Source organism: Squalius cephalus (genome assembly GCF_949319135.1).
Source record: "Squalius cephalus genome assembly, chromosome: 14".
Taxonomy (NCBI): domain Eukaryota; kingdom Metazoa; phylum Chordata; class Actinopteri; order Cypriniformes; family Leuciscidae; genus Squalius; species Squalius cephalus.
This window is the reverse complement of record NC_137135.1, coordinates 25,213,904-25,241,419: the sequence shown is the minus strand read 5'-3', so window position 1 is coordinate 25,241,419 and position 27,516 is coordinate 25,213,904. Positions and strand designations below refer to the sequence as shown.

Sequence of the window (27,516 nt, the reverse complement as noted above, 5' to 3'; positions counted from 1 at the left end):
ATTCATTAAAAATGTAACAATTCTTTAACAGGTAAAAAAAAAAAAAAAAAAAAAAAAAAAAATTTAAATCTCAAAATGTAGGTAATATTAGAGGACCCACACCCATAGAGGGACATCACAATTTCTATTTTAAGAAAAATGTAAAAAAAAAAAAAATCGGATCAATGGAATTCATGTTAGTTAATATATTCTATAAATACATTTTTTTTTTTAAAAACATAAAAAAAATGTATTGTGAGCTTTACAAAGTATTTTATTTTAATTATAATTTTGTATATAATTTTGTTGTGCTGGGAAAGAAAAACGCGCTTGCTCGGACTCTTATTTTGAAATATCAATGTACCGTTTGTGTAGCGCCATCTATATTTTCCCCCACACGGTTTCCGGCTTCTCATCGGTCTATTCTGATGCTTTGGTCGTGTTTACTGGGACTTTATCATTGAACATGGCGAATTTAGCACTTGCCGCCGCAGCAGCCGCAGCAGCCGCCAGGGATCCTGCCGTGGACCGCTCGCTGCGTTCGGTTTTCGGTATGTGTGAAGAGATTGGATTAGTTTGTTTCTTGTGTACCATTCTGTTTCATTAGCCGCTAAGCTAAACCTCACTAACCTACAACCTGCCTTAAATTATGTACCACTTTATCTGACTGTTTGTTAGACTCCTACATTTTTACTATAATTAATATTTTTTGCATACATGTTCACATACTCATCATTAGTTGTAAAACTACTGCAGATTTCATACTCATTCTCTGATAAGTTTTGCATTCATTTGCATAATGATTCAATGGTGTAACTTAAGTGAAAAAACAAATTGATGAGCTCCTAAACAGATTCTGCAACAGTACATCAGTGTGCATGTGCAACATGATTTCTTATTTCCATATTTGTATGTTTTTTGGGAACAGTGGGAAACATCCCATATGAGGCCACAGAGGAGCAACTGAAAGACATCTTCTCAGAGGTTGGACTTGTCGTCAGTTTTAGGTATGCACGATAATGCTTGAAACAACGATATGCTCTGTTCACTTTGAGGAAACCTGGTGCTGATCTAGAATTAAAAAAACATCTTGCAGGTTGGTGTATGACAGAGAAACAGGTAAGCCAAAGGGATATGGCTTTTGTGAGTACCAGGATCAGGAGACGGCGCTCAGTGCCATGCGCAACCTGAACGGCAGAGAGTTCAGTGGCAGAGCCCTCCGTGTCGACAATGCTGCTAGTGAGAAGAATAAAGAGGAGCTCAAAAGTAAGTTTCAGTACTTTTTAAATGTAATATTCCACCCAAACAGAGTTTGAAAGTTTGATTTATAAATCTTGAGTAATAAAAATGGCTATTTTGTTTGATCTGTATGCTTGTTTCCTCAGGTTTGGGTACTGGTGCCCCTATTATCGAGTCCCCTTATGGAGACGGCTGCACAACAGAAGAAGCCCCAGAGTCCATCAGCCGTGCAGTAGCCAGCCTGCCCCCTGAGCAGATGTTTGAGCTTATGAAACAGATGAAGGTGACTTTTGGAAAGTGGCTTGTTGAATTTAAAGGGCTCATATGATGCTATTTTAAAAGATCATTATGTTGTTTTTTGTGTAATAGAATAGGTTAACATGCTTTAATGTCTGTCTGAGACATGCTGATTTCTCCAAACCCCCTCGTTACTAAAAGCTCATAGTGCTTTGATTGGCCAGCAGACCCAGTGCGTTGTGATTGGCCAAACACCTCAAGCGTGTGTCGGCAGTGTAACATCACCATAATACCAAGCTTCAGCTTCCAAGGCGTTAAGCAATTGTAAACACGCAGTTAATAATGTCGTTAGTTTTACCGTATCAGTTTGAGCCGAGTCAGATTCTGAAAATGCAGATGATCAACCCAGTCGATCGAAAACAACTTTGCTTGAGCAGAACGTTTCACAGTGGTAAGTAGTATGTTTGAAAGTTGTATATAGCCGGCGTTGTACTGTCCCAGGTTCAGGAAGCTGTCCTCTGTAAAATGCTCCCCACGAAAACACTACAGTTTACTGAAGCGTCGCCATTTTTTTTTTTTTTTTTTTTACATATGGGTGGTCATTATGCTAATATTTCACATTGTGACGTAGACGTTTAAGGAAGTAATATCTGTACTTCGATCGAGGCGTTTTGGATCTGTTAGATCCCTTTGTGGGAGACCAAAAACTTTGCAACTTTGCGGATCATATTCATGCACAAACAGATACATTACACACTAAAGGAAAACAATAAAAGTGATATTTCAGATCAAATGGGTCTAAAAATAGCTGGTGAAAGCAAGTTACTTAAATGAATAGTTCACCCAAGAATGAACATTCTGTCATCATTTACTCATGCCATTCTAACCTTATTAGACTTTTGTTCATCTTCAAAACACAAATATTTTTAATGAAGTCTGAGAGATCCATTCCAGCAAAACTTTGACGTTCAGAAAGACATCAATAAACATTGATCAACACAGATTTAAAAAAAAAAATCTTTTTCTGTGAATAAAAGCCTAAAGTAAATCTTTTTATCATAAAAATCTAATGTTTCTTTTCGGAAGAGTTGGATTAGACCGGATTAGATTAATGTGGATTAACTTTACCGTGTTTTTATCAACTTTTTGAAGTGTGAAATTTATGGACTTCCAATGACTCAGATTATATTAAAAAATTTCTTCATTTCATTTTTTTTTTTTTTTTGGGTGAACCAACCCTTTATCTGCTATTTATTATGTATTTAATTTTATTGTTCCAAGTAATTTGATTTAAAATGAATTGTTGTTTTGAAGTGATTGTTAGAATTCTGATCCTGTTTTTTGCTTGTACAGCTCTGTGTGCAGAACAGTCCCCAGGAGGCCAGGAACATGCTCTTGCAGAACCCTCAGCTAGCTTATGCCTTGCTGCAGGCTCAGGTGGTCATGAGGATTGTGGATCCTGAAATCGCTCTGGTAAGATCATTAAAGTGAAGTGCTACATAGAAGAATGGAAAGTGTCTAGTACATGGATTGGACAGACTTGGGAATGTCTTAATAACCTTCTTAAATAAGCACTCTTATAAATATCAAGGATTTTGAAAGTGTTTTTAACCAAATGTTTAGTATGTGGCATTTTAAAAAATGTAAGATAGTCAATAGAAAAATCATCTCTTACAGAAAATGCTTCATCGTCCGGCTGTGGTTCAGCCCATAAACCCGAGCCCTCAGCCTGGGCCGGTGCCGGTACCTAACCAGCCCCTCCCTCAGCCCAATGTCCCTGTCTCTCAGCCACAACCAATGGTCAGTATTACATCTTTCATCGCTTTCTTAACACTTGTATCAAGAGATGCATTAAATCATAGTGCTTGTCTGTTATGATACACTACCATTCAAAGTTTGGGGGTTTTAATGCTTAAAAAAAAAGGTTATTATGCTCATCAAGGTTGCATTTTAATCAAATGTGAAAATAGTAATATTGTGCAATATTTTGAATGTTAAAAATGTCAATACTGTCAAATGCATCCCTGCTGAATAAAAGTTTTGAAACTTTTTAACCTTTTTGTGCTTTTACATGGACAATCTTTCACTGATTATGCTTAGTATGCCAACGATTTGTTAGGGCATGTACATAATTTAAAGCTGCAATTCGTAACTTTTGGCACTCTAGTGGTTAATAAACAGAAATGCATGTGTCTTGTGGAAGAACATTGTAGCCGGAACTGCTTCTCTCTGTTTATGTCTATGATGAGTCATGCAGGTCATGGGCTACTCCGCAGTTCGACTACGACCCGAATCAGTCTAAAATAGTCCAAATATAGACACTTATTATAGGTGTACCTAATAGTGATTCAGGATAAGACAAAAGCACGGTTTGGAAAATGGATTCATGATGTACTCATTATATCATTTCTGTAAATTTTGAACACACAAAAAAGTTACGAACTGCAGCTTTAAATAAAACCCAATAAATGCACTTGGATTTTTTCCTCCTGAAACGTTTTGTTTGGCATGTACTTTGTATGAGAGAAATAGAAAGTCTTACTGTTATTTTTATGTAAAGACTGAAATCGTTTCAAAATCTCAAGTTAGTGTTTTTATTCCATTCTGATTTAAATTGTATATTCATAATGACCATATATTCAATATGCTCTGTAGTCTTTCAGTGAATGAAAAAAGCTCATGGTTGATATTTGAAAGTTTCGGTTGGGTTCATGGACAGTTAAGTTGTTCTCTTCATTCATGGCACTAATGAGTAATTTTCTATTGATCCTGTGACTCACAGCCAGGTATGCATGTGAACGGAGCCCCTCAAATGATGCAGCCTCCACAGATGGGGGGTGGAGTACCTGGACCAATGCCAGGACAGGGACCCATGGGACCAGCTGGTAAGCCCAGTTGTCCTTGCAGTACTTTGGCGCTTGTGTATCTGTGTGCATCGATAACAGTTTACCTCTGCTCCCTCCCTCTACAGGTGGGATGCAGCCTCAGATAGGGATCCCTCCAGGAGGCCCTGTGCCCATGGACAGGGGACCAGGTACTCATTTTAGGCATTACCAGTGCATTACTCATTTAGGATATTATAAGTCATTGTGAGAAAATTATCACATCGCTACATGATTTCTTTGTACCTCCTGAACACCATTACCAAACCTGTCCACAAGAAAGCAGTATTGGGCAAGCTTTCATGTAGATATTAAATTTTCATTCTCATCTCTTCAAGGTGAAGTGTGTGATTTCTACGTTGTTGGTTTCACCTAATGGAGTTACAAAAACAGTTTTATCAAAAATTCAGTTTTCAATTGGTCAGAAAGTCCTGTACCAAACTCTCAACATTTGGTTGAGTCAGTGTTGAGTCTTAAATAGTTTATTTGCACTAAAGTGCTTAAAATTGGGAAATGACATACTTCACCTTTATAATCACCATTTTAGGATGATTGCCATCAGCCGATGACTGTGCATGATAGACAGAAGTGGAATTTCCCATTTACGTCAGATCCAAAATTAAAGCCTATATACTTATATAAAAACCTATATAAAAAAGTGTTTAATTTGTAATATATAAAAACCTATATAAAAAAAGTGTTTAATTTGTAATATATTATATATTGTATATATATATATATATATATATATTAGATATATTGTAATAATTATATATATATATATATATATATATATATATATATACATTTTTTAATGTGTATGCTACCGTAAAAAATTTGGGGGTCAGTAATTCTTTTTTTATATATATATATATATATTTTTTTTTACGTTTATTTGTCAAGGATGCATTAAATGAATAAAAACTGTACAAAACAAAACAAAAATCCACAAAAATATTAAGCAGCACAACCATTTTTAAATGTTTAATAAGAAGAAATGTTTCTTGAACACCAAATCATTGACACTGAATACTGGAGTAATGGCTGCTGAAAATTCACAGGAATAAGTTGCATTTTAAAATATAAAATATTTCACAATATTACTGTATTTTTGGTCAAATAGATGCATCCTTGGTGAACAAAAGTAACTGACCTCAAATTTATTCAAGACATCGATCTTGATTTCTTGATATTTATGTAGTATCTGCATTAGCCAATTAAAAACCCATATCGACCCCTACTTTAACCCATGCCCATAAACATCAGTACAAGCATCCCTGGGTAATATCAGTAAGTGCTACCGTGCGCTGTCTCAGTTCTTTTTCCTGTTCTCTTCACTTAATGCTGACCCAGGAACCCTTCAGGACTCTTCTGTGGGAGCAGCTGGGCAGGCTGCTATCGAGCGGCCTCAAGGTATTATGGGTATAACTCTGGTCTGCTCAAAACAGTGCTGTCAAGGCTGTCACCAGCTCATTATCTTACCCCATTGTGCACCTTTTGGAGTCCACTCCTTCTCTCGGCATAACCCTCAAGACCACGTCTGAATTGACAGCAGTATGAGAACTTTGTGGCAGTTTGCAATTAATAAAGTGCAACTTCCAATCATGTCAAAGAGAGAGAATGACTCAAAAACATTGTTAAAAGCAATAATTGTTGATTAAAACATGTTCATAAATAGTGTTGAAACATAGGTGTGCCTTGCTTTGTCTCTGAAACAAAAGTGCTTGACGAATTGTAAACAGTTTTGAATTTTTATTGTCCGAATCCAAAACCTGAACAATGAAGTCTTGTTACCTAATGGAATGTGTCTTTGTAGCAGAATAGAGATGAGTATTGATGTGTTTACTTTCTAAAGATGTTGAAACCCTCTGGTATCAAAGTCACTGTGACAGGTGAAACAGTATCCTTTTGTTTGTGAAATAGAACCTTTTTTTGTTTCCTTTAGTTTAATTTCCTTGACACTCGAGGAAATGCCCTGGTGTATCATAACGGTGTCATACCTTGGAAATTTGTGCTTGACAATACAACAACATTATTCTTTTTTTTTTTTTTTTGTATAAAAGGACATGTCCATGTTTTGAAATATTTGTGTAATGCACTTTGTCACTAGTTTCTTTCATCATTTTGATTTTGTAGACAGTTCTCTTTTAGAGTCTTGTCAGACTTACAAAGCATGCAGTTTTCTTTAAATCATAATTGTTCTTTCTTTTCAGTGCCAATAGTAGACCCGCGTGCCCCAATGCGAGGGGCCCCGCAAGGCCCTCCAGGGATCCCACCCAGAGGCCTTCTTGGTGATGGTCCGAACGACCCGCGAGGTGGATCTTTGGTCAATGTTACTGGAGACGTGGTGGAGCCAGGGTAATGCCTACTAAAAACTGTTGCAGTGACATTTAGAATAGATGATCACAGGTCATTAGTTTTGTTAGCTTAATTTTTTTCCGCTTTATGCATTTGCTATTAACCCTGTAAAGTCTGAAAAATGAAATAATCAGGTAAATCAAATATAATGGAAAAAATTAATTATAATTTAAAGTCATTGTTTATAGAACCTTTTCTATATAGAAATTATTAATTTGGGGTTAAGGTTTTTGAAAGTAGTCTTAAGGTCACCAAGGCTGCATTTACATACAGTAAAAACAGTTATATAGTGAAATGTTACAATTTAAAGTAAGATGTTTTCTAAAATATGAAACATTTTTAGCACCAATTACTCCAGTCTTCAGTGTCTCATGGTCCTTCAGAAATCATTCTATTGTGTTGATTTGGTGCTCAAGAAATTGTGCTGATTTGGTGCTTTCTTCTTATAAATGTTAAAAATGGTTGTGCTGCTTAATATTTTTGTGGAAATTGTGATACATTTTGTTTCAGTATTCTTTGAATAGACAGTTCAAAAGAACCACATTTATTTGAAATGGAAGTCTTTTGTAACATTAATGTCTTTACGGTCTCTTTTGATCAATTTAATTGGTCCTTGCTTTCTTTAAAAAAAAACTGAGCCTAAACTATTGAATGGTAGTGTACATCAGACTTTTATGCCAATTTATTGACCACTAAATCTTTTTTATTGCTTTTTCAGTCTAAGTTAATAACGAAAGCTTATTATTTTGCTTATTGTTCGAATACAGGCGTGGTTACATCGGAGGCCCTCCGCAACATCAGGGGCCGCCCATGCACATGGCTCCCCCAGACATGCGAGGCCCTCATGACATGAGAGGAGGACCCATGATGGGAGAACCTAGAGGCCCTATGATGGACCAGCGTGGTCCACCCATGGAGGCAAGAGGTACTTGAAGATGTGGTTTCACTTCATTTGTTGACTTGGTCTGTATACAGTGTTGGGGAAGTTACTTTTAAAAAGTAGTGTTTGCTCGTTACTCGTTACTTTTTAAAAAAAGTAATCCGTTACTTTAGTTAGTTACCCCGTTTGGAAAGTAACTTTTTACGTTACTCGTTACTTTTACGTTACTTTTATGTTGCTTGACTTTGGGCAGAACCCAATATCTGTTCCTAAATATGTAGACATAAAGTTATACAATGGAGGACATAACAGGTAATTATTTTGTGCTCTTTATTATAAAAAATAGTACCAATTTCGAAAGAAAAAAAGTCCTTCTCATTGGCGCTGCTGTGTGCGGCAACTTTTATTCTCAGCCGGCTCTGCATCATGGGGTAGAGTGCGACACTCCGCGATGAGCAGCTTGCCCGCGTCACTTCTCTCCGCTCCGCTCCCCCTATCCACCGAACTTTAAATTTCGGCAACAGCCAATAAAGCGCTCCTGCTCTCTAACACCGGTGCGAATCGCGTCTTGATAGCATAGGACAAAATGATATAGAAGACATAAGCTTAGTTTTCAGACATACGACTCACTCTATCAAGGGAGTAGGAGAAAAAAAAGAGATTTTGAGAGAAAAAAATATATTTTGTTTAAAAGTACACATATTCAAGCTTTCTATATATTTCTCAGGTCTGTGAGACAAGTATAGCTTATCTGAGTTTCGGTTCATTTACAGTATGGAGACGAGCTCAGTTCACGCGCTGGTGCCGTCATGATTATTTTGCATGCTATATTTACTTATTTATTAAATTCAGGCAATTAATTGGTTGGTAAAACATTGATTAAAATTAAGATAAAATTAATACAAAAAGAAATTCGTTTTAAAGAAAGTCTTTCTACAAAAACAAACTTAAATATAGCTGCAAGCAGCAATACGGGGCCAAGCCCTGCAAGGCAGAGCAAGCAACAGCCGCTGTAGCGCAATGCGGAGCCAGAAGAGCAAAACATCAGAAATTTAATGTACATCAAGCACAGTAAGCACATCAATTACAGCAGCACAGCTAGCATTTAAGCACCAACAGCAGTGCAGAGCCGGAAGGAATTTAAATTATTATTTTATACACAATTTCAAAGTCGCCCCACACTGGTCTCGAACCCACGACCACAATGGTTCGGGATTCATGACGCATGGTTGAACCACTTGCGCCACCCAGAGGACATGTTTTACAAAGCTGCAGAGGAGAGGCTTCAGTGTGTGAATGAGCACACAAAATCATGTTAACGAGATTAGCATGCTAAGCTAACTTAATGCTAATATAGCTTATGATGTGGTACATCCAATGCTGGCAAAATAGATATCCTCAGATTCGACATGACGCAAGGAATCGATAGACACCAATTTTATGATTTTGTGACAAACTGTTCACAAGTTACAGCCTCTGAACCAATTATGGGTTGACCTCATTAAGTTTGCGACATCATAACTTTTTTTTTCCAGTATAGCAAAAAAATCGGGGACAGTACTTTTATGCGGCTCAGTCCGAAGATCATTTGAGTACATGTTTGGACAAAATTAGACCAATTTTGAAGGAGGAGTAGCGAAAAAACTGTTTTACATTCACTCCAATATGGCGGCCAGTCACATTGTTGATAAATAACATATGAGATATCGTTGAAATCGGCATAAGCCAAGGAATATATTGACATAAAGAAATCAAATTTCAAGCAATGTTAGCAAAAGTTATAAGCGTTTTTTCAAAAAACAATGATATCTCTGGAACACTAGGTGGCGCTGTGATCAAATTTCTCAGGTACCTTCGGGCCATGCTAATGATGATCCATACCAAATTTGGTGAAGAAATTTCAAATAGTTTAAAAGATATTGCAAATTATGACATCATTCAAAATGGCGGACACGTGGTACATCCCATCATGGCAAAATCGATATCCACGGATTTGTCATGACCCAAGGAATCGATAGACACCAAGTTTATAATTTTCTGACAAACTGTTCATAAGTTATTGGCCAAAATATGCATTTTCCATATCTCATGACCCGTAGGTGGCGCTGTTCCCAACTTTGGCATGGAACCTCAGATCATGCTTCCGATGAAGTGTACCAATTTTCGTTTCGATTGATCAAAGTTTGGCCGAGCTATAGCTTCTGAACCAATTTTGGGTCGACCTCGTTAAGTTTGCGACATCATAACTTTTTTTTTTCCAATATAGCAAAAAAATCGGGGACAGTACTTTTATGCGGCTCAGTCCGAAGATCATTTGAGTACATGTTTGGACAAAATTAGACCAATTTTGAAGGAGGAGTAGCAAAAAAACTGCATACTGTACTTTTCAAAATGGCCACTACTGTAATGGGCGGAGTCTTGATGTAAGATATTGGTTCTGATCAGCATGATGAGATAAATCAGGTGTACTAAGTTTCATTTTTCTAGATCAAAGGGTTCAAAAGTTATAACCATTTCAATGTTGGATTTTTGAACTGCTGGTGGCGCTATAGAGTTGGTCCTAGAGACTCAAAAATTGCTACAATTACTTTTCATTACCATCACTACAAGTGTGCCAAATTTCATCATTTTCCTATGTATGGTTCATAGGGCTGCCATAGACTTCAAGAGGAGGAAGAAGAATAATAATAATAATAATAATAAGAAAACTAACAGATACAATAGGTGCCATAGCCCCTTCGGGGCTTGGCCCCTAATAAAGTGGTCTAAATCATGTCTGCCCACTCCATTTATCTCCCGATATATTGCACAAAATTATGATCTAACTCATGCTTTTCACTTTTCATATAATCAACATAGATTAAATTTATTTATTTATTTTATTTAAACAAAAATATGAAACATTGATTAAAATTAAGATACAATTAATACAAAACGAAATTCACTTTAAATACAGGTTTTCTACAAAAACAAACTTAATAAAGTGGTCAAAATCATGTCTCCACACAAAATGTTTATTTTATTTTATTTAAACATAAATATGAAACTAATTGGTTTTCTTCAGTTCTCAACAGTTCTCTTCTCTCAAGCGCGCAGCTGAGGCAGTGTCGCTGTCAAATATATCCATGGGAAAAGTAACGTTGCGCCGAATTGAAAAAGGAACTACGTTTCGTTACCAAATTTTTAGTAGTAACGCGTTACACTACTTTTTACCCGAAAAAGTAGTTACGTTACTGTAACGCGTTACACACAACACTGTCTGTATATCTGTAATACTGGTATTGCTCCTTACTAAAAGAAAACTCTGATTGAAGGATTTCTCTTACAAATAAGATTTTTAGACATTTTCTTAATTCCTCAAGGTCGTGATCCAAGAGCTGTTGATGCTCGGGGTCCGATATCTGGCCAGAGGGTTCCTGTTGCTGGTGGAATGCAGGGTCCTCCCCCCCACGGCATGGGACAAAGTGCACCTCCAGCAGTGAGACCAGTAAGATTTCCACACTCCTATAGTTTGCCTTTTCTCAATCGTTTTAATACTTAAAATTGAATCATAGCCTGGTGAGGGACCCCCTTCCTAAAATATAAAGGCAGCTATGTGTCCAAGTCAAAAGAACCTGTGTTTGTTGTACTAAACGTGATTATTTAAGGAAAGCAGGTTTGCAAAATGTATTCGCTTTTATTTGCCATTGTACTAAAGAAAAAAACAAATGATTAAAAATGAACTGGAAAATATTTACTGTGTATTAGGTTATAAGCTTTTTTTCCATTCAGTATTAAATTATTAGAGAAACGTATTGAGTTCATATTTATATGAATATGACTTTTAACTATAAATATAAATGTATATAGTTTTACAGCAGCTTTACAGAAAATAGTACTATACACAATTATTAAGAAAACCAAAGTTTTTTTTTATCAAATGTACACTTCCATTCAAAAGTTTGGGGTGTCGTATGTTCACCAATGCTGCATTTATTTGATGAGAGATAGTGTAAAACTCTAATGTTGTGAAATATTATTACAATTCAAAATGACTTTTCTATTTTTAATATATTTTAAAAAGTAATTTATTCCTGTGATGGCAAAGCTGAATTTTCAACAGCCATTACTCCAATCTTCAATGTCACATGATCCTTGATAAGATACACATGATGATAAATTTGTTTTTTTTTCAGGAATCTTTGATTTAATATGAAGTACATAAGAACAGCATTTATATCAAATATATATATTTTATATAGTCTTTGCTGTCACTTTTAATCAATTTAATATCTTCTTGCTGAATAAAAATATTAATTGTTTAAAAAAAGTCTGTCTGACCCCAAACTGTTGAATGGTTTTCATTGTAAAGGAAAAATAATGTTCATTTCAATTCTCCACTGACCCCCTTTGCAGCCCCTCTCTCAGAGAGCAGTATTCAGCTTGCTGGACTTAATTCAAATATCTGCATGTTTTAATTCTGTCTGTCTTTTAACAGGGTCCTACGTCAGATGTGTCATCACAAGACCACGAGAAGGTGGGTCATTTTATTTTTTTCACACCCTTTTCAGATCTGCATCACTGCATCCTTAAGTGTTTCACTGACCAGATTTTCCAGAATTACTTGTTGACATGTTTATTTAAAAGTTCACAGGTTAACCACGCTTCAATTTTAATCTTTCATTATGTAACAAGGTTTCTGTCACGTAGATACTAAACTATGTGCTGTGTTTCCACATTCCCAGGCTGCCTTGATTATGCAGGTCTTACAGCTGACCCCAGAACAGATCGCCATGTTGCCACCAGAACAGAGACAGAGTATCCTGATCTTGAAGGAGCAGATTCAGAAGACAGCAGGCGCCCCCTGAAGACTCCTATTGTGATGTGAGCGCTTTTGTTTCTTTCTCATCTGTCCTAAAACAGCTTATTATGATAATTACAGGCTCTGTGACAAAGTGGAACATGTTTTTTTTTTGTTATGTAACAGAATGAGACATGGTTAATTTGGGTAAGTGTGAAAATCTGACTCTACAACTCATGTGATTACAGGAACATGTGCATCCCATCGGACAACCAATCACCTGGATACTTTAGTATTGGTTTGCAAGAGTTCCACATCTGTAACTTCATTGTTGTTTTTGTTTTCTAGTGATATTTTCTTATTTTAAGTGAAATCAGTTGTTTATTAATAGTAGTGGTTCACAATTTACTGCTAATGAAAAAAATAAAGAACTGGATTTTGAAATAAACAAGTGGAAATTATTTTTTTTATAAAAACAATTTAGAACAAAGAATATATAATATTTATAATGTACAGTATTTAAAAAAAACCTCTTGTATGATCACACAACCAGTGACTAACCAAATGTGACATGTTAGATCAGATAATGTATGATTTCTTTTTCACTTTCACAAGGAGCAAAAATTTCCAAAAGCTCAGTACCTTTTCAGTAGCTTCTTGCCATGCTAATTTTAGAGCTGTGCACGTATTTACACAAGGAAACATTTATAAACACAATACATTCTGGTGTAGGTCTTATTTCCCTAATTCTTGGTGATTCATTTCTAACCAGGAACTTGAAAAGCCAAACCTTGAAAGAAAAAAATAAATACAATGAGTGGACTTTTGACCCAGACATGGAATTAGTCCCTTCCAGCAAGTTGTTCACTTTCCAGCAGGAAGGTTGTCACTTTTCGCGTAGTGTCACAGTAACGGAGAATCACTTAGATGGAAAGATTTGATAAATGACAAATCATGATACTGCTGAAGAACACAATCCCTAGTGCACAAGTCTTTCAAGAGAATTAGGTTTCCTGTAAAATATTTCCTCAGAAGTTCTCTTTGTTGAAGTAAAACTTGGTTCTCCGTGGATCCACGTCCGAATACTTTGCACATTTCTTCTCCAAGACCTCCGCTAAGGCTTGTGGGCCACACAAGAATGTTCCAACCACAGACCTGTTGATATTTAAAATAAAATGTTAGTGTTGGGATATTTTATGAGCATCATATATAGGAAGCAATAACATGATGAAGAGTTTTAAAACGTACGACGGGTTCTCTTGCCGAACTTGCTCAAATTCTCTATCCCAGTTCGGTCGGCCATAATGAGTCTTCTGCTTTAAGCCGGTGATGATATCTGTATCCTTATCGAAATGCACCATTGCATGGTCTGCCTGTAAACGCAAGATTAGATGTTCTGTGACATGCACACATTACTCATACTTCAATTAAGTTCATCGTACTTTTCATATTGCAGGAGATTTTTTTTGCACCTACATGACTCTGGTCCCATCCGGTGAGATAGAGCTTATATGTGAGGAAGTCCCTCATTCCTCGTTCCTCCATTTCTTTCTCAAGGACTTGTAGGAGATCTGCAAACCACTCAAAGGCATGTGTCTCCCTACAGAGCCAGTAGAAGTAAATCTAAACACAAAAGTCAGAAATGGTAAGAAACTGAGTTTCAAGGAATGCCGGACTTTGTTATCAAGGGCATAAAGACCTTTGTAATATAACAGCAACAACAGGAGTTATTGTACTTGACCTTTGGACTAACTTCCTTATTTAAGTCCCAAATGTTCTTACCCTCTTTGTTCGTAGTTTGGGGTTGGAGTCTTTAAACTTGTACCAGATGGACTTCAGGATAGAGGCAAATGGGGTCACTCCAATCCCAGCACCCACCAGCATGCTGACCTCGTAATCAAATACATCCTCGCTCGCGGTTCCAAACGGACCGTCCACACCCATCCTGACACAAAAATAAAAGATAGATACATTATTCTTGATATTTTGTTTTCACACTTCACCAAGAAATCAGAATGGACAATTCTTAATTTATGGAATAGTCAGAATTTAATATAAATGATTTATTTATCCATGCACATCATATTTTTTTGGAAATCTGTGTGCCCTCATAATTGTTGATCAAAATAACTTCCCCCTCCCCCGCCCTACATTCTTACTTGTTTCACTCCGACATACAATAGGGAAGAAAAGGCTATCGCAACTTCTGTTTCATGCATAGTTTAAAGTTGAAATTAAACTGCAATTTTAAGATTGCATGAATATGTTGTGCCCAGAGAATAAGTCAAATGGCAAAGAGTACATACTTAGGTCCTTGCCCACCCTCTGGTAGGTTTTCGACCATTTTGATGAGCTTTTCAGTCCAGTCTCCAACTGAGCGGATGTGCACACTAAAGAAGTCTTCCTCCGGGGCTGATGTCATGGTGAATGGGTGCCACTCCAGCTGAGAGATGGCTGGGCAATTGAGGAACACATACTGGCCGACTTCCATCTTGAATCCAGACTTAACCAGCTGTAGTTCCAACACCTTGGATGGGCGGATTACAATCTAGTATACAAGCATGAATACAGTTTCTGATTACAGAGCAATCGTGATAGGGTTCAGATCTACTATATATATATAGATCAGAACTATATATTTGTAGTTTTGTCAAAACGTTCATGACAACACACCTTTCTATAACTGACAGGCTGCATGTAGCGAATGAAACGTAGCAGCCGCTCACAAAGGTAAATGATCATCGGTCCAATCACCCACATCCAGGTCTGCAACAGAGGATTCAGCAAATTGAAATCAGCAACCACCAAAAATAAATCTATCGTAGGCTTGTTCATTGTAAATTTGACAACTTTTACCTGAGGAAACCCTCCAGCAAACTGCGGGATTGGACACTCGGGTACTTTCCCCCAGATCTCTGGCTGGTCTTCGCAGTAGGAATTATTGTGAGGTGGATCGGTCTCTTGCTGACTTCGCACAATTCGTCTAGTCATACACCAAACCACATGTTTACCTGCTGTTAATAATCTACTATAAATCAGTTTTAAAATTGGGCTCAACCAGTAAAAAGTCCTTACCCTGCACCGTGGAAAACCAAGCCAGCAAAGAAAATGATGAAGAGGTGATGCGTGTACCAAAAGACCTCAAAGTAGCTCCTGCGAATGACTTCCATAGAGGAAGTGATAATAAGGATGAGGGCAAGAGTTATGACGACACCTGTGAGACCCGCGATAGTGGTGAATACAAAAACCGTTGGAGTCTGGAGAAGAAGGAAACAAGATTAGAGCAGCCATATCACACCTCAGAAAAAATACAGTATAGAGCTCAGTTGTAATGTACCATTCATAAGTTTGGGGTTGGTAAGTGTTTTTTAAAAATGTTTTTGAAAGAAGTAAAAAAAAATAAAATACAAGGCTGCATTTATTTGATCAAAAATACATTAAAATTAGTAATATTGTGAAATATTATGTTTTAATATATTTTAAAATGTAATTTATTCCTGTGATGGCAAAGCTGAATTTTCAGCAGCCACATGATCTTTCAGAAATAATTGTGATAGGCTGATTCGGTGCTCAATAAACATTACTTTTTATGATCAGCACAATTAAAACCGGTTTTGCTGCTTAATATTTTAGCGGAAACATGATACCTTTTTTCCAGGATTTATAGAATAGATGAATAGAAAGTTAAAACAACAGCATTTATTTGAAATAGAAATCTTTTTAAACATTCTAAATATCAACTGTCACTTTTGATCAATTTGATGCATCCTTGCTGAGAAAAAAAATGTATAAATAAAAAAGAAATCTTATTGAACCCCAAATTTTTGAATGGTAGTGTACATCAAAAACCTTAATAAAAGCAACGAAAAGTACAGCAACTCACCGTAGAAGTGGAGCGAATGGGATTAAGGTAAGTAGTATTTAATTCAGAGGAATCGTCAAGAATGGACAGATTCCCGGCGAGAGGTCCATATCGACCATCTAAGCTGTTGCTGTACCACTCCACGTTAAGCAAATGAGCGACAGTGTGAACCGCTGCATTAAAGAAGCATTTCATAAGGTCAAAATCAGATACCATGTCAAAGTAAAAATGTAAAAACATAAAATGTCTGTTACAACAATTCAAATTTTTGTTCATTAAAATAGTTTACTGGCAAATCTGAATTTAAGTTGAAAATATGATTAAATTCAATATGATTTATATATCCATGCAGAACCCCGTCGAGTAGAACTTAAAATACAGCATTTTGGACTAAAACTTCTTTGGATGTTTCTTTTTTAGTTTTTTTCTTTCTTTCTTTTCTGATCTGTCTTTTCACATTGAAATTTGAAAAACCTGACATGTCCTGATGGATAAAACTTTCTTTAGCCAGACACAAACGTATTAAATACTACAGTCAGCTTCTTACAAAATCAAAACTTGGTCAATGTTTATCCAGATTTGGCCTAGAAGAATAACACTACCTGCAATGCTATAGGGTTATCAGGGGTGAAATACTCAGACTACCACTCAGACTGTGATTGATGTGTTATTTATAATGAGAAAATGTTCATTATGTATCCTGTTGCATCAGAGCATGAAAAAAAAAAAAAAAAAAAAAATGCCAGTGTGAATGTTTTGAATAGCTATGGCACATGTGAGCTCTTTCTTGTAATTCAGGTGAAAGCCTAGCCTACTTTATGCACAACAACTTCCTATTAAGTTTTCAAGGAAAAGGTGTTTACCTGTCATTAGGGCAATCATGTAAGCAACCAATTTGTGGAAAGTCAGGTTTTTGTCCAGCTGTTTCCTCACTGTTCGTCCACAGCACTAACAAATGGACATGAGGGCAAATACTTACAGAGGGTCTCATATACTATCTCAAACAAAAAGGTACAAGTGTGTGGCAACTCACCATGAAAGAGCCACGGATAAGAGACAGCAGGTTGCGACAAACTGGCAGAAGAATCAGCATGCAGTTGAAGTTGAGTACAGCAGCTGGAGCTCTGGCCCAGGGCAGTGCAGACTAAAAGAAACAGTCCCTTAATACTTTCTCTCTTTTTACTACATAAAAAGATGTTATTACATACACTATTTACTTCCTATTTTCTCTCAGAGAATGCTTTGAAAAATGCTTTTTTTCTGTCAAACTTACCCCTAAAAGTTCACGAGTGTATTCAAATTGTGGACCCTGATCATAGAATAAGTAGAAGTGGACAAACAGAAAGATGTTGATGGCCATCCACACCACCTACAAATACAGATCATAAATATCTTAACATAAAAAGATCTACTTATTTTAACATAAGGTTTATAGTTAACTGCATTATCAATTTTTTTATACAAATAGCAAGCAAAACAATGCCTAAATACCACGATGAAAGCGCTCAGCCCGTGATTGATTATCCAGTTGACCATCTTTACTCTCTAGCGCTGCATACACGAATGAACAACACTCCTTGCAGATGAGTGCTATATTACCGTATATTACTCACCTGTCCCGTTCAGGACGCCGCCCTCTCTACAGTCCTCATTGACCAGGAAATAGGCTGTGAAAAAAATGATTTTGTCGCATTGCATGTCTGAAGAAATTCCCGAGAGGAAGCTACCTGAACGTGTCTGCGTCTTGGTGTTTGACTGGAAACGGTTACATAAAAATAGGCTCGGCCGTTACACAATTTTTTCCACACAAGATAAAAGAAGGAAAAAAGAAGAAAGAACGTGTCACACGTAGGCTTATGTTAAGAAATTAAGGTTTTTTTTAGAAAGATTTGTTTTTTAGTTTGGCGTTCATACATTTTACTTTTAAGTTTTACTTTACATTATGCTCAGTCATTATTCTCATTACTATTTGTATTACGATCAAAAAAAGTGTAATACAAAGTTTTAATATTATAAACAGCACAACAAACACCATTATATTATATAGGCAAAATATTTGACCATTTACATAATGCATAACATTTAGTCTAGTGTAGCCTATATTTTCAGCGTTACAACATAAGCTATGTACATTTTTTCTTTCTTTTGATTTTCAATTGAAATATGACCCTGATAAATTCAGTTTCATATTTCAGGTTTCATATGATTCACCTGAAAATTCTGTTTATGAAATTATCAGGCATGATTCAAATATTCAATGCATCTTTATTCATATATTCCAACTCAGTACTTAAGAGGCACATATTTCAGGCAAACACAGGCAAAAAATATTTCCATACAAAATAAACAAACAGACCTTTTTGCCAGTGGAAAATTAAGAATATTAGTCTATTCAGGCACAAAATTACAACATCACACAATATTAAGGCAAACCAGAGTTCAATTACCAACATTAAAGAAGGCTCTCCAAATCTAAAGGTTTAATAAAAAGCACAGGGCTGATGAGGCAAACCTAAGAAAAGTTCAGAAGGCTCTTTGGCTAGTTAAGTCACAGTTTCCTGGAAAAGGTTAGTACAGCAGGTACCAAAATGTTTTACCATTTTCATTCCTCCAAAATTGGCTCATTTCCCACACACCTGGCCATTCAGCTCCCTAATGAAAGCTGCCTTTGTGAATCATCACAGCATAACTCAACCGAAGGCATTCTTTGGTCTTCAATGGCCAACAAGAAGAAATGGGTCGGTCTATGGTCAGCGCTCTACAATTAATAAATGATGAGCTACCCTCTCCACGTAAACGTAATAAGGTTATCATGCTCTACACCTCCTTTTTTGGAGGACAGCTCCAAATGGCGTAAAACAAAATTCCTAAAGCTTTTAGGACCATATAAAATCAATTGTTCCTTCACTAAGTACAGTAGATATAGCATAGTTCATCGCCTTGAAATAATACTCCTGAGTCAGGATGTGTGCAAATACGCCTAGCATGTCCCCAAACAGCGCTACAATAACAAACAGCCAACTTAATTCATGCTGCCTCCATGATATCATCCAAAATATCGGTTTCTCTATCTGTCAGGTGGTTAGTGAGGTCAGGAGGTGCATGTTCCTGAAGACCTTCTGCATGGTCTGCAGGCAGCTCGAATTGCTTTTTCTTCCAGCAGCACGCACAACGTAGACAGTCCTCGACGTTGTAGTGGAAGAGTCTGCGGCACGGATGGCAGAACTGATGGAAGACCAGCATGAAGATCACAGCCAGGCTGTAGCACACGATAAGCTGCACCACCAGCAGTGGTGTGCACACGTATACGTAGAAGTCGGACTTGAAGTAGTACCACAAGACGATAAGGGTAACATTCTCCATAAAGCGAAAGGTGTAGTAAATTGCCAAGCATCTCCAGCGGGGCTGTTTCTCCACCAGGTCGTGGTCGGCCAGGTCCAGCTGCACGGCAGACCAGCAGAAAATATTAATGCAGGCATAGAGGAACGTGATCATGCAGAGCACCACGGTGGTGCCCAGCTTGCTGAAGTTCTTCTCAATGTTCTCAGGCAGTGACGCCCTCCTGACCCAGAACTCAACCCATGGTTGGAAGAAGAAGATCAACAGGTTGGTCAGGCCCACCAGGACCACCCAGAACGTGAGCGCTGAGCTGAAAAGCACCAAGGTGGTGATCCGCGTGGCGATCTCTAACCCTCGCCAGAGGATCATGCACAGGTAGGCGGTAGGTTTCATTCGCACTTTGTAGTCATCGTACTTGATCTGTATGGCCAGGACACTGCAAACTAAAGCCCCGTATACGATTGATATCAAGGAAATGATCATCAGGGCAACTGTGAACACAAATAGGATGAGCATTAGTGTAAACAATATCCTAAACAGTTTCCATTTGTTGACATTAGTTAACTACTAAACATGAACTAACAATGAAAATACTTCTAAAGCATTTATTAATCTTAGTTGTGTTCATTTCAACATTTACTAATATATTATTAAAATAATCTGTTGCATCTGTTAATATTATTTATGAACTAATGTTATTGTTAAAAGATTATCACACAGTTCTCTGAAATGTTTGATTCTGATTGGTCAATCGCGACATTTCGAGGTCAGTTATTCTCTGATAATGACTGTTGTTAATAGCAACGCTGTATAAAGGCCACTTATCTGGGTATTTTAGGCCAGCTCTTCTTTCATGTCTCTCGCTTTCTGGGAACTGTTTTTCTGGGTGGAAACTTCGTATTTTCAACTGAAATCAATCTTTTGTGTCTACTTATTTACTTATGTGGCAAGTAGCGGGATAATGTACATCAAACTGGTTGTTAATCGCAAAATAAACCCGATAAATAGGGATTGGGGTTTATTTTGCGATAACAACCAGTTTGATGTACATTATCCCGCTTATTACACGGCTGGATGTACATTATCCCTTTATTATCCCTTATTTAACTAATGGGAACTTTTTGTGCAGAGGGTAACACTTTATTTTACAGTGTACTTGTTACACGTGTTACATGTAGTAATTATAGTAATTAGTAACTAGTTACCCCAGCTACTAAACCAACAAACCCTAAACCAAACCCTCATCCTAACCCTTACCAAATAGCAAGTACATGTAGTTAATTATGATTACTCAGTACTTAAATGAATAATTACACTGCAACACAGACACCGTGAAATAAAGTGTTAAGTGTTACCAATATTACAATTGGAATCTGGTAAATAAATGAAACTCACGGCGTGGGGGAAGGACGTATTTCTCCTGAATGGTAGCGTAGAGCTGTAGAGTGAGCTGAGGAGTGGAGCCTAGGAAGGCCTGGATGACAGCTGTGCGCTTGAAGGCATTGCGGTGGACAGCTAGCTTGCGCTCAGAGTGTCCGATCTCACATTCGAGGGCTGAGCCTAAGCCTCTGCCATGCTTTAGCTTGATCTTTCTTGAAATCGTAACATATGGTTCTTCCTTTTTACCCGCCTGACAGTAAACAATAAGAGCTTCAATGCACCTGTTCAAAGAAAGGAAAAAGTAATCAGTCAGATACTGGAAATAAAAAAAAGCAGATTCTGCTGTTTACAATGGATTTTAAGGATATGGCTACTGATTTATATACAACATAAAATGAACTTAATTATTACTCTATTTACCAATTTGAACAAACACAGCAGAATTTTACTACTCATACACTTAGTTTCCACAAGGTGGCAGCATTATCTTAGAGATAAACCATTTCAAACCAGTTTATCAGCTTGGCTGAAATAAGAGAAACATGTTGCTGGGTAAAAACTACACAAAAGTGGTGTATGCATGTCCGTCTTGAGTACAACATTAAACCCTTAATTTGAATAAACTATTGCCTTTATAGTAATTACATTTACTCAGCAAGGGCACCTTAAATTGTTTACAAGTGACAGTAAAGACATTTATAATGTTACAAAATAATTACATTTCAAATAAATTCTGTTCTTTTAAAACTGCTATTCACCAAAGAATACTGAAGAAGAAAAAATGTATCATGGTTTCCACCAAAATAAATGTACTGACTCTAAACTTTTGAACTAGTGTGTATATGTATAATCAACTTTATACAAATGATTTGCTCTGTTTCTAGTCCCCAACAGGCTGCATGAACACAAAAACATTGTGTAAATGGCTGTGTGTACAAAAAATAAATAAAACCATTTAATCATATTTTTATGTCTTCATATGAATTAATTGATTGTGATTTACTATATAAATCACAAAATATAACAGTATTATTCTTAAAGTGATAATTTACACAAAAATGTAAACCTGTATGAATTCATTTTGTTTGGTGAAACATAAAAGAAGATATTCTGAAAAATGCCTCAGTGTGTTTTCTTTTTTTTTTTTTTCTCCATACAAGATGGGAAACAAAACTGTTTAGTTACTAACATTCTTCAAAATATCTTTTTTCGTGTTGTACAGGTTTGGAACGACGCGACTAAAAGATGTTAGAATTAAATTTTGTGGGTGAACTATCCCTTTAAGAGTCACTCACACTTATTTGTATGATTAAATTGTGAGAGGTTGTCACGTCTCTGTGTAGTTAGTTAGTGGCAGTTAGCACTACTTATGCACGACTGCTGTATGCAACGTATCAGGTGACGGATCACGTGAGCTTCACCCTGCTCACAGTTGCCTCACCAAATGTCTCTCTTGCCCATGTTGCCTCAAATCTAACCCTAGCCCTAACTCAAAATGAAAATAAATGACTTTCGCTCATTTTATCACAGCTAAGTCACTGTGAAAGCCTCTTTTGCTGTAAAACGAGATGGATGATTTGAGCAAGAATTATAACACTTAGACACAGCATTGGGAAGCGGCTGTTTCACTTTGCATAAGTGGCCATGTTTATTCGAAACATGTAAATAAAATGTACAACCCTAACACTAATATTACATGTTTGATTTTCAGTTTGTTTAACATGAAACCATTTAATCATCTTTCACCACCTCAGTCATTGCAGTAAAAAGCCTGTTATTATATAAGGAGATGATGAAGGTGGCTATTTTGATCTTGATATTTAATACTTGCTGGCAGATGCTTTTTTTTTTTTTAAATCAAAGGATACAGTACTATATCAGGATTCAATATGCACCATCTGTGTTTTCAGCCCAAATTTGGCAAAACACAACTGTTCATATATATTATATAACTATGCAGAATTGTATGACCAATACTAACAGGAGAAAACATTCACATGACATAAACACTAATTCATAAAGAAATTGTAAAACTAATCCATATTAATTGAGCGGTTTAGTCCAAATCTTCTGAAGAGACTCGATCGCTTTATGACAAACAGATTTAATGTACGGTTTTATTCAAAAGTCTTACGGGTTTGGAATGACATAAGGGTGAGTAGGCTAATTCAAGAAATTTTGGGGCGAACTATCCCTTTAAGAGTCATTCTTCAAAAGATCTTCACTCTAGTAACACAATAAGATGTTTACTGTGAAACAGGACGATCTGAGTTTAGTAAGATAAGACATTTCCTATTCAAGGGAATGTTTTTATGACATTGTGTTAGATATTTATAGAGCTGAGCCTGGCCCTCATCTGCTCTTTACAGTCTACTGACTGCTTCCCCATCTCAGCTCAGCACAAAGAAGGAGTCAGTCCACAACTTAGGCCTGAACACTGCATTCCTCTAATATTTTTTTCAGACTTGACAATAAGCGATGAAACAGATGTGCCATGTTGCCTGTAATGTACAGTCAGTCATAGTATAATATTTTATATTAATAAATAAACCTAAAAATGATAACCATTTCTAATTGCAATTTGAATTTGATCTAAAGCTCTTGCAGACCTGAAGACTGAATGCCAAACCACATGCCTTTTCTTTGGCAAGAAATGATCTGCTTTTAATATAAACAATTTAATTTGGTGGTTGTTAAGAGAGTTGTAAATACACATTTTAAATACATAAAAAGCAAGTGTAGTGCCCTGCCGAGAGTATAAATCTATTGCTTACACCAGTCACAAGACTTGACATTGATTTCTACTGTACAGTCAACAGCCTATAAAAAGATATTTAAATATGATTTGACACCGGTCACAACCTAGAAAGTATCTGTCCTTGTGGGATCAGCCACACATTCAGTGTTGATTAGACAGTAAAATAACTGAAGGTAGACAGAGAATGAGAGAAATGACGCACAGCCTAAAAATTCCAACCAATACGATTAAATCCCGCTGGGAACTTATTGGTTTTACTCTCATTCACCTTGTAAACAAGACTAAACACATTTTGAAATTTGAAACGCATGGATGCCTGAAGCAATGGGAGTGGCCTACTGTATCTGAAAGGTCTTTTGGGTGACTTCCATATTTCTGATAGTCTGTATTTGATTTCTGTTGTACTGTTTGAATGTTCTTATGCTATTGAATTCTTGCGCTAGTATAAACAATGTGATAACCTTCTTTGAAAATATCACAGTATGGCAGTAAACAATTCGATTAAACATTCATTCATTTGTAAATATCTCAGGTTCTTAAAGAAAAAAAACTATACAGGGAACCCTCATTTAGTAGAATAATATTAAAGGTTACACTTAATAACATTAACATAACCTATTATATTCAATTGCTTTTTCAAAAAAAAAAAAAAAAAACTTGCTGACCCAAAACAATAGTGATTATAGATACTACATAATGAGGTCCAAAGTACTGTTCGATCTAGGGATGCACCGATACCGATAGCTACCAGTACTCGAGTGTCGGTCCGATACTGTGCTCATGTACTCGCACTCGTAAAACTACCCGATACAACCGCACCTGATACCACTTTAAGGGGCCATTCACATATCGTGTCTAAAAACGCGTGGAAAGCGCCGCTTTCTCCTTCTTTCCACAAGTGCTTGCGCTCCCGTGGCATCTGTCGTTGCTATGCAACCATGAACATAGCCTGCGCCTATAGACCCCTTTTGCGCCGACGTCACATTTACGTCACGGCGCTAGCTGGAGGCAAAACAAACGGAAAACTGGAGGCGGCCAATACAAACCAGCACAGATTCGGCTACATAATAAGGAGCTTAAATTGTTATTTTTATTACTAAATGTCATCTTGTTGTGTTGTTGGGTGCAAGAATCGATGAAAAATGAGTATGCTGTATCTGGAATTTTTATTTCTAGAAAATATTCATATCATTAAAATTGCACCGTAGTGTCATTCTTTACATTGTCGTCTTCTTGGCGCTGGCTAGGCAGAACTGCGGATCGTACCACACAAGTCTTTACATGACCATTCAGCACATAGTTATAGGCATCTAAATATATATGCCCTCAGTTTCTCTTTACCCTCGGTTTCTCTATCGGGTAGGTGTAGAAGTCAGGCCACTCAACCTTAACGTTAGTCCTGTCAGATCGTCCATTGACTGAGCGTGTACGGTCATCTGGTTCCGTCCGTTAAAATTAACTTTTGCAAATAACAATCGCGGTCCTGGACAGTGGTGACCTTGCACATTAAGACAAAATCGGATTTTCTCCAGTCATTGTTAAAAAAACAAGCTAACAAAACTTGCAAACTAGCGTTAGTGAAGCGGCCAGAGGGATCTTTCTGCCTCCAGCTAAGCCCCGCCCACACAAATACGTCAACATGTTTACCAACTGTAAAAGGGTCTATAATTTGATTATACAAGTTGTAGGCTATATTTACTTTGTTACAGTCAGAAAGTGAAAAACATCTGATGAAAATAAAACACTGTTAGAAGAACTGTATGATATTATTAAGTACTCATATCGGTACTTGGTATCGGCAAGTACCCAAATGTAAGTACTTGTACTTGGTCTGAAAAAAGTAGTGTGGCAAGTAGAAAAAAGTGGTATCGGTGCATCCCTAATGAGATCCCAAAAATTACTTTTGGGGAGCCCAAATATTGGTTTGATATGTTTACATTACTGTTGACATTTAAGATTGCATTGTTTTTAATTGTTTAATGTATAAATAGCTGAAAGCCTATAATGCTATAAAACTATAATGTCAGTTTCTATCGTGACAGCTTCTCATATTAGTGACATGGCACACACTGTCACAAAAGCTCAATGAGTGTTCAATGAACTATCTTGTACAATAACAATAATTCATGGCCAATAATGGAGGAAATACTCAATAGCTTTTTTTGTAGCCAATAGTGTAACAATATATCGTGTCACATATCACAATAAAAAAAAATGCAACAATATGTATCGTGGATAGTGACACTATGAGTATAGTTCACCCGAAAAAAATTCAAGTTTACAGTTTTAGTGTCAGCACTACATTAAACTACTATGTATAATGTTGAATATAATGTATATAATGCCAAATGTCATGTTTCCAGTAAAAAGTGGCCTACGTTATTTTAAATATATCTAGTGAGTGACAGAGTGCAAGCATATTCATCTAAAATAATTCTGTATTTTCAGCTTCAGAATCATGAATATTTGTATTCTGGTGTCACCATGCATTGAGTTATCAGCACCAAGTCCAAGCCTATTTATTCATTTACACCCACAATATAATAGGCGGCTACCAAATTTTGCATTTTAATCAAGATTTTTGTTAACCTTTTACCATATGTCTTGGAGTATCGCAATAATATCGTATCGAGAGTTCAGTATCGTGATATCAAATCGTGACATGAGGGTATCGTTACACCCCTAGTAGCCAAGTGTTTCAAGTGAAACTGACTTTCAAAAATAAACATAGGCCTACCACGATGTGTATGTATGTGTATGTATCAATATTGTGGTCATGTGATCATCAAGTGACATCATCTCTCACACTAATACCTTATGATAGGCCCCATCTGAAGCAGATGCATGAAGAGCACAAGGGGTCGGTCTCTCCCCAAGTCCCGGTGCACGAAGGTCAGCGTGAGCTGGGTCAGCACCGATGGAACCAGCATGAATGTAATAGTCAGTCCCATCCACACCACGTTATCGGTGTCATGGTACTTGCTGCTGAGCACAGAGGCACATATAAACTCCGCGCAGTACAGGACCGTGGCCCACAGCACGCTGAAGGGTGGCTGGACGTTACTGTGGCTGATCACCATCACGACACCGTTCTCACTCTTGTTCGCGGCGGGCTGGTGCTGCGCCACCACCTCCGTGATGTCATGCTCGCTCGGCTTGTTGTTTTCCATCTTTGCCACTTCTCGTGCGCTTTATATCTCTCGATCCTCGCAGCGTTAGTGTCATTGTTCATGAAACGTCATCGTCGATGTTTCGTATCTCAAATGATCGTATGCGTGGTCCATTTATGTGAACTCGGCTCATATGCACATTGCCACATATGCAGTGCTGGGAAGGAAAGTAACATTAGTACCTATATAGTATAACGTTAGTGATCTTCTGTGTTTTAAAGCATGCTACATACCGATCTAGACATTACGATGCCCCCAACATCGATTAATTAAACTGTCAGATTATTTCCATTTCGAAGAGAGACTTTCAACGGAATTGTCTCTGATCGTAAAGCCAGGTGTGTCCCGAAATGCAGTGAGTGACTGAAAGCCTGCGCTGTTATTATTGCTGCTGCATTCCCACAGGTCCTAGTGCACACCGGATGCGGTTAAAAGCCAACTGAAGTACCTTGAAACCCGCAGCATTTTGTTGAGGTGTTTTCCACTGAAACAGGAAGACAGGGCGGGGCATATCGAAAAGCTTCTCCCCTTTTTTAAAAATAGCCAATAGTATTTATTATATTATTTATTTATTATTATTTATTTAGTATTTAGCCGTTGAGCTCGGTAAAGCCGCAGTGTCCTCCTCTCTAACCGTTTCTCCTTATAATCT

The 27,516-nt window shown here is 37.0% G+C and overlaps 3 protein-coding genes across 5 annotated transcripts; 1 reads left to right on the top strand and 2 right to left on the bottom strand.

Annotated features, from left to right (window-relative positions):
* The first annotated feature begins 371 nt into the window (after positions 1 to 371).
* cstf2 (cleavage stimulation factor, 3' pre-RNA, subunit 2) lies at positions 372 to 12,722 on the top strand. 2 transcript variants are annotated; one of them, XM_079891972.1, is made up of 15 exons: positions 372 to 530; positions 908 to 986; positions 1,076 to 1,245; positions 1,365 to 1,501; positions 2,809 to 2,928; positions 3,133 to 3,255; positions 4,238 to 4,340; positions 4,427 to 4,489; positions 5,691 to 5,750; positions 6,551 to 6,695; positions 7,463 to 7,620; positions 10,938 to 11,062; positions 12,053 to 12,091; positions 12,300 to 12,438; positions 12,604 to 12,722. In XM_079891972.1, the coding sequence occupies exons 1-14, from the start codon at positions 446 to 448 to the stop codon at positions 12,420 to 12,422; spliced, it is 1,530 nt and encodes a 509-aa protein (XP_079748098.1). In that variant the 5' UTR covers positions 372 to 445; the 3' UTR covers positions 12,423 to 12,438; positions 12,604 to 12,722. The 2 variants fall into 2 exon arrangements, with proteins under 2 accessions (XP_079748098.1, XP_079748099.1); XM_079891973.1 differs by lacking the exon at positions 5,691 to 5,750.
* nox1 (NADPH oxidase 1) lies at positions 12,721 to 17,908 on the bottom strand. Of its 2 annotated transcripts, none has more exons than XM_079891971.1 (13): positions 17,831 to 17,908; positions 17,491 to 17,586; positions 17,251 to 17,361; positions 17,081 to 17,165; positions 16,239 to 16,390; positions 15,431 to 15,612; positions 15,212 to 15,338; positions 15,029 to 15,121; positions 14,662 to 14,903; positions 14,138 to 14,300; positions 13,832 to 13,978; positions 13,604 to 13,728; positions 12,721 to 13,510 (listed from the first exon to the last, which is right to left on the bottom strand). In XM_079891971.1, the coding sequence occupies exons 2-13, from the start codon at positions 17,575 to 17,577 to the stop codon at positions 13,384 to 13,386; spliced, it is 1,641 nt and encodes a 546-aa protein (XP_079748097.1). In that variant the 5' UTR covers positions 17,578 to 17,586; positions 17,831 to 17,908; the 3' UTR covers positions 12,721 to 13,383. The 2 variants fall into 2 exon arrangements, with proteins under 2 accessions (XP_079748097.1, XP_079748096.1); XM_079891970.1 differs by lacking the exon at positions 17,831 to 17,908 and adding an exon at positions 17,709 to 17,785 and having other exon boundaries at positions 12,722 to 13,510.
* Positions 17,909 to 18,462: 554 nt separating this feature from the next.
* Positions 18,463 to 27,233, bottom strand: xkrx (XK related X-linked). Its single transcript, XM_079891860.1, has 4 exons — positions 27,098 to 27,233; positions 26,509 to 27,021; positions 20,952 to 21,217; positions 18,463 to 20,047 (listed from the first exon to the last, which is right to left on the bottom strand). The coding sequence occupies exons 2-4, from the start codon at positions 26,862 to 26,864 to the stop codon at positions 19,245 to 19,247; spliced, it is 1,425 nt and encodes a 474-aa protein (XP_079747986.1). The 5' UTR covers positions 26,865 to 27,021; positions 27,098 to 27,233; the 3' UTR covers positions 18,463 to 19,244.
* Between the last annotated feature and the right edge of the window lie 283 nt (positions 27,234 to 27,516).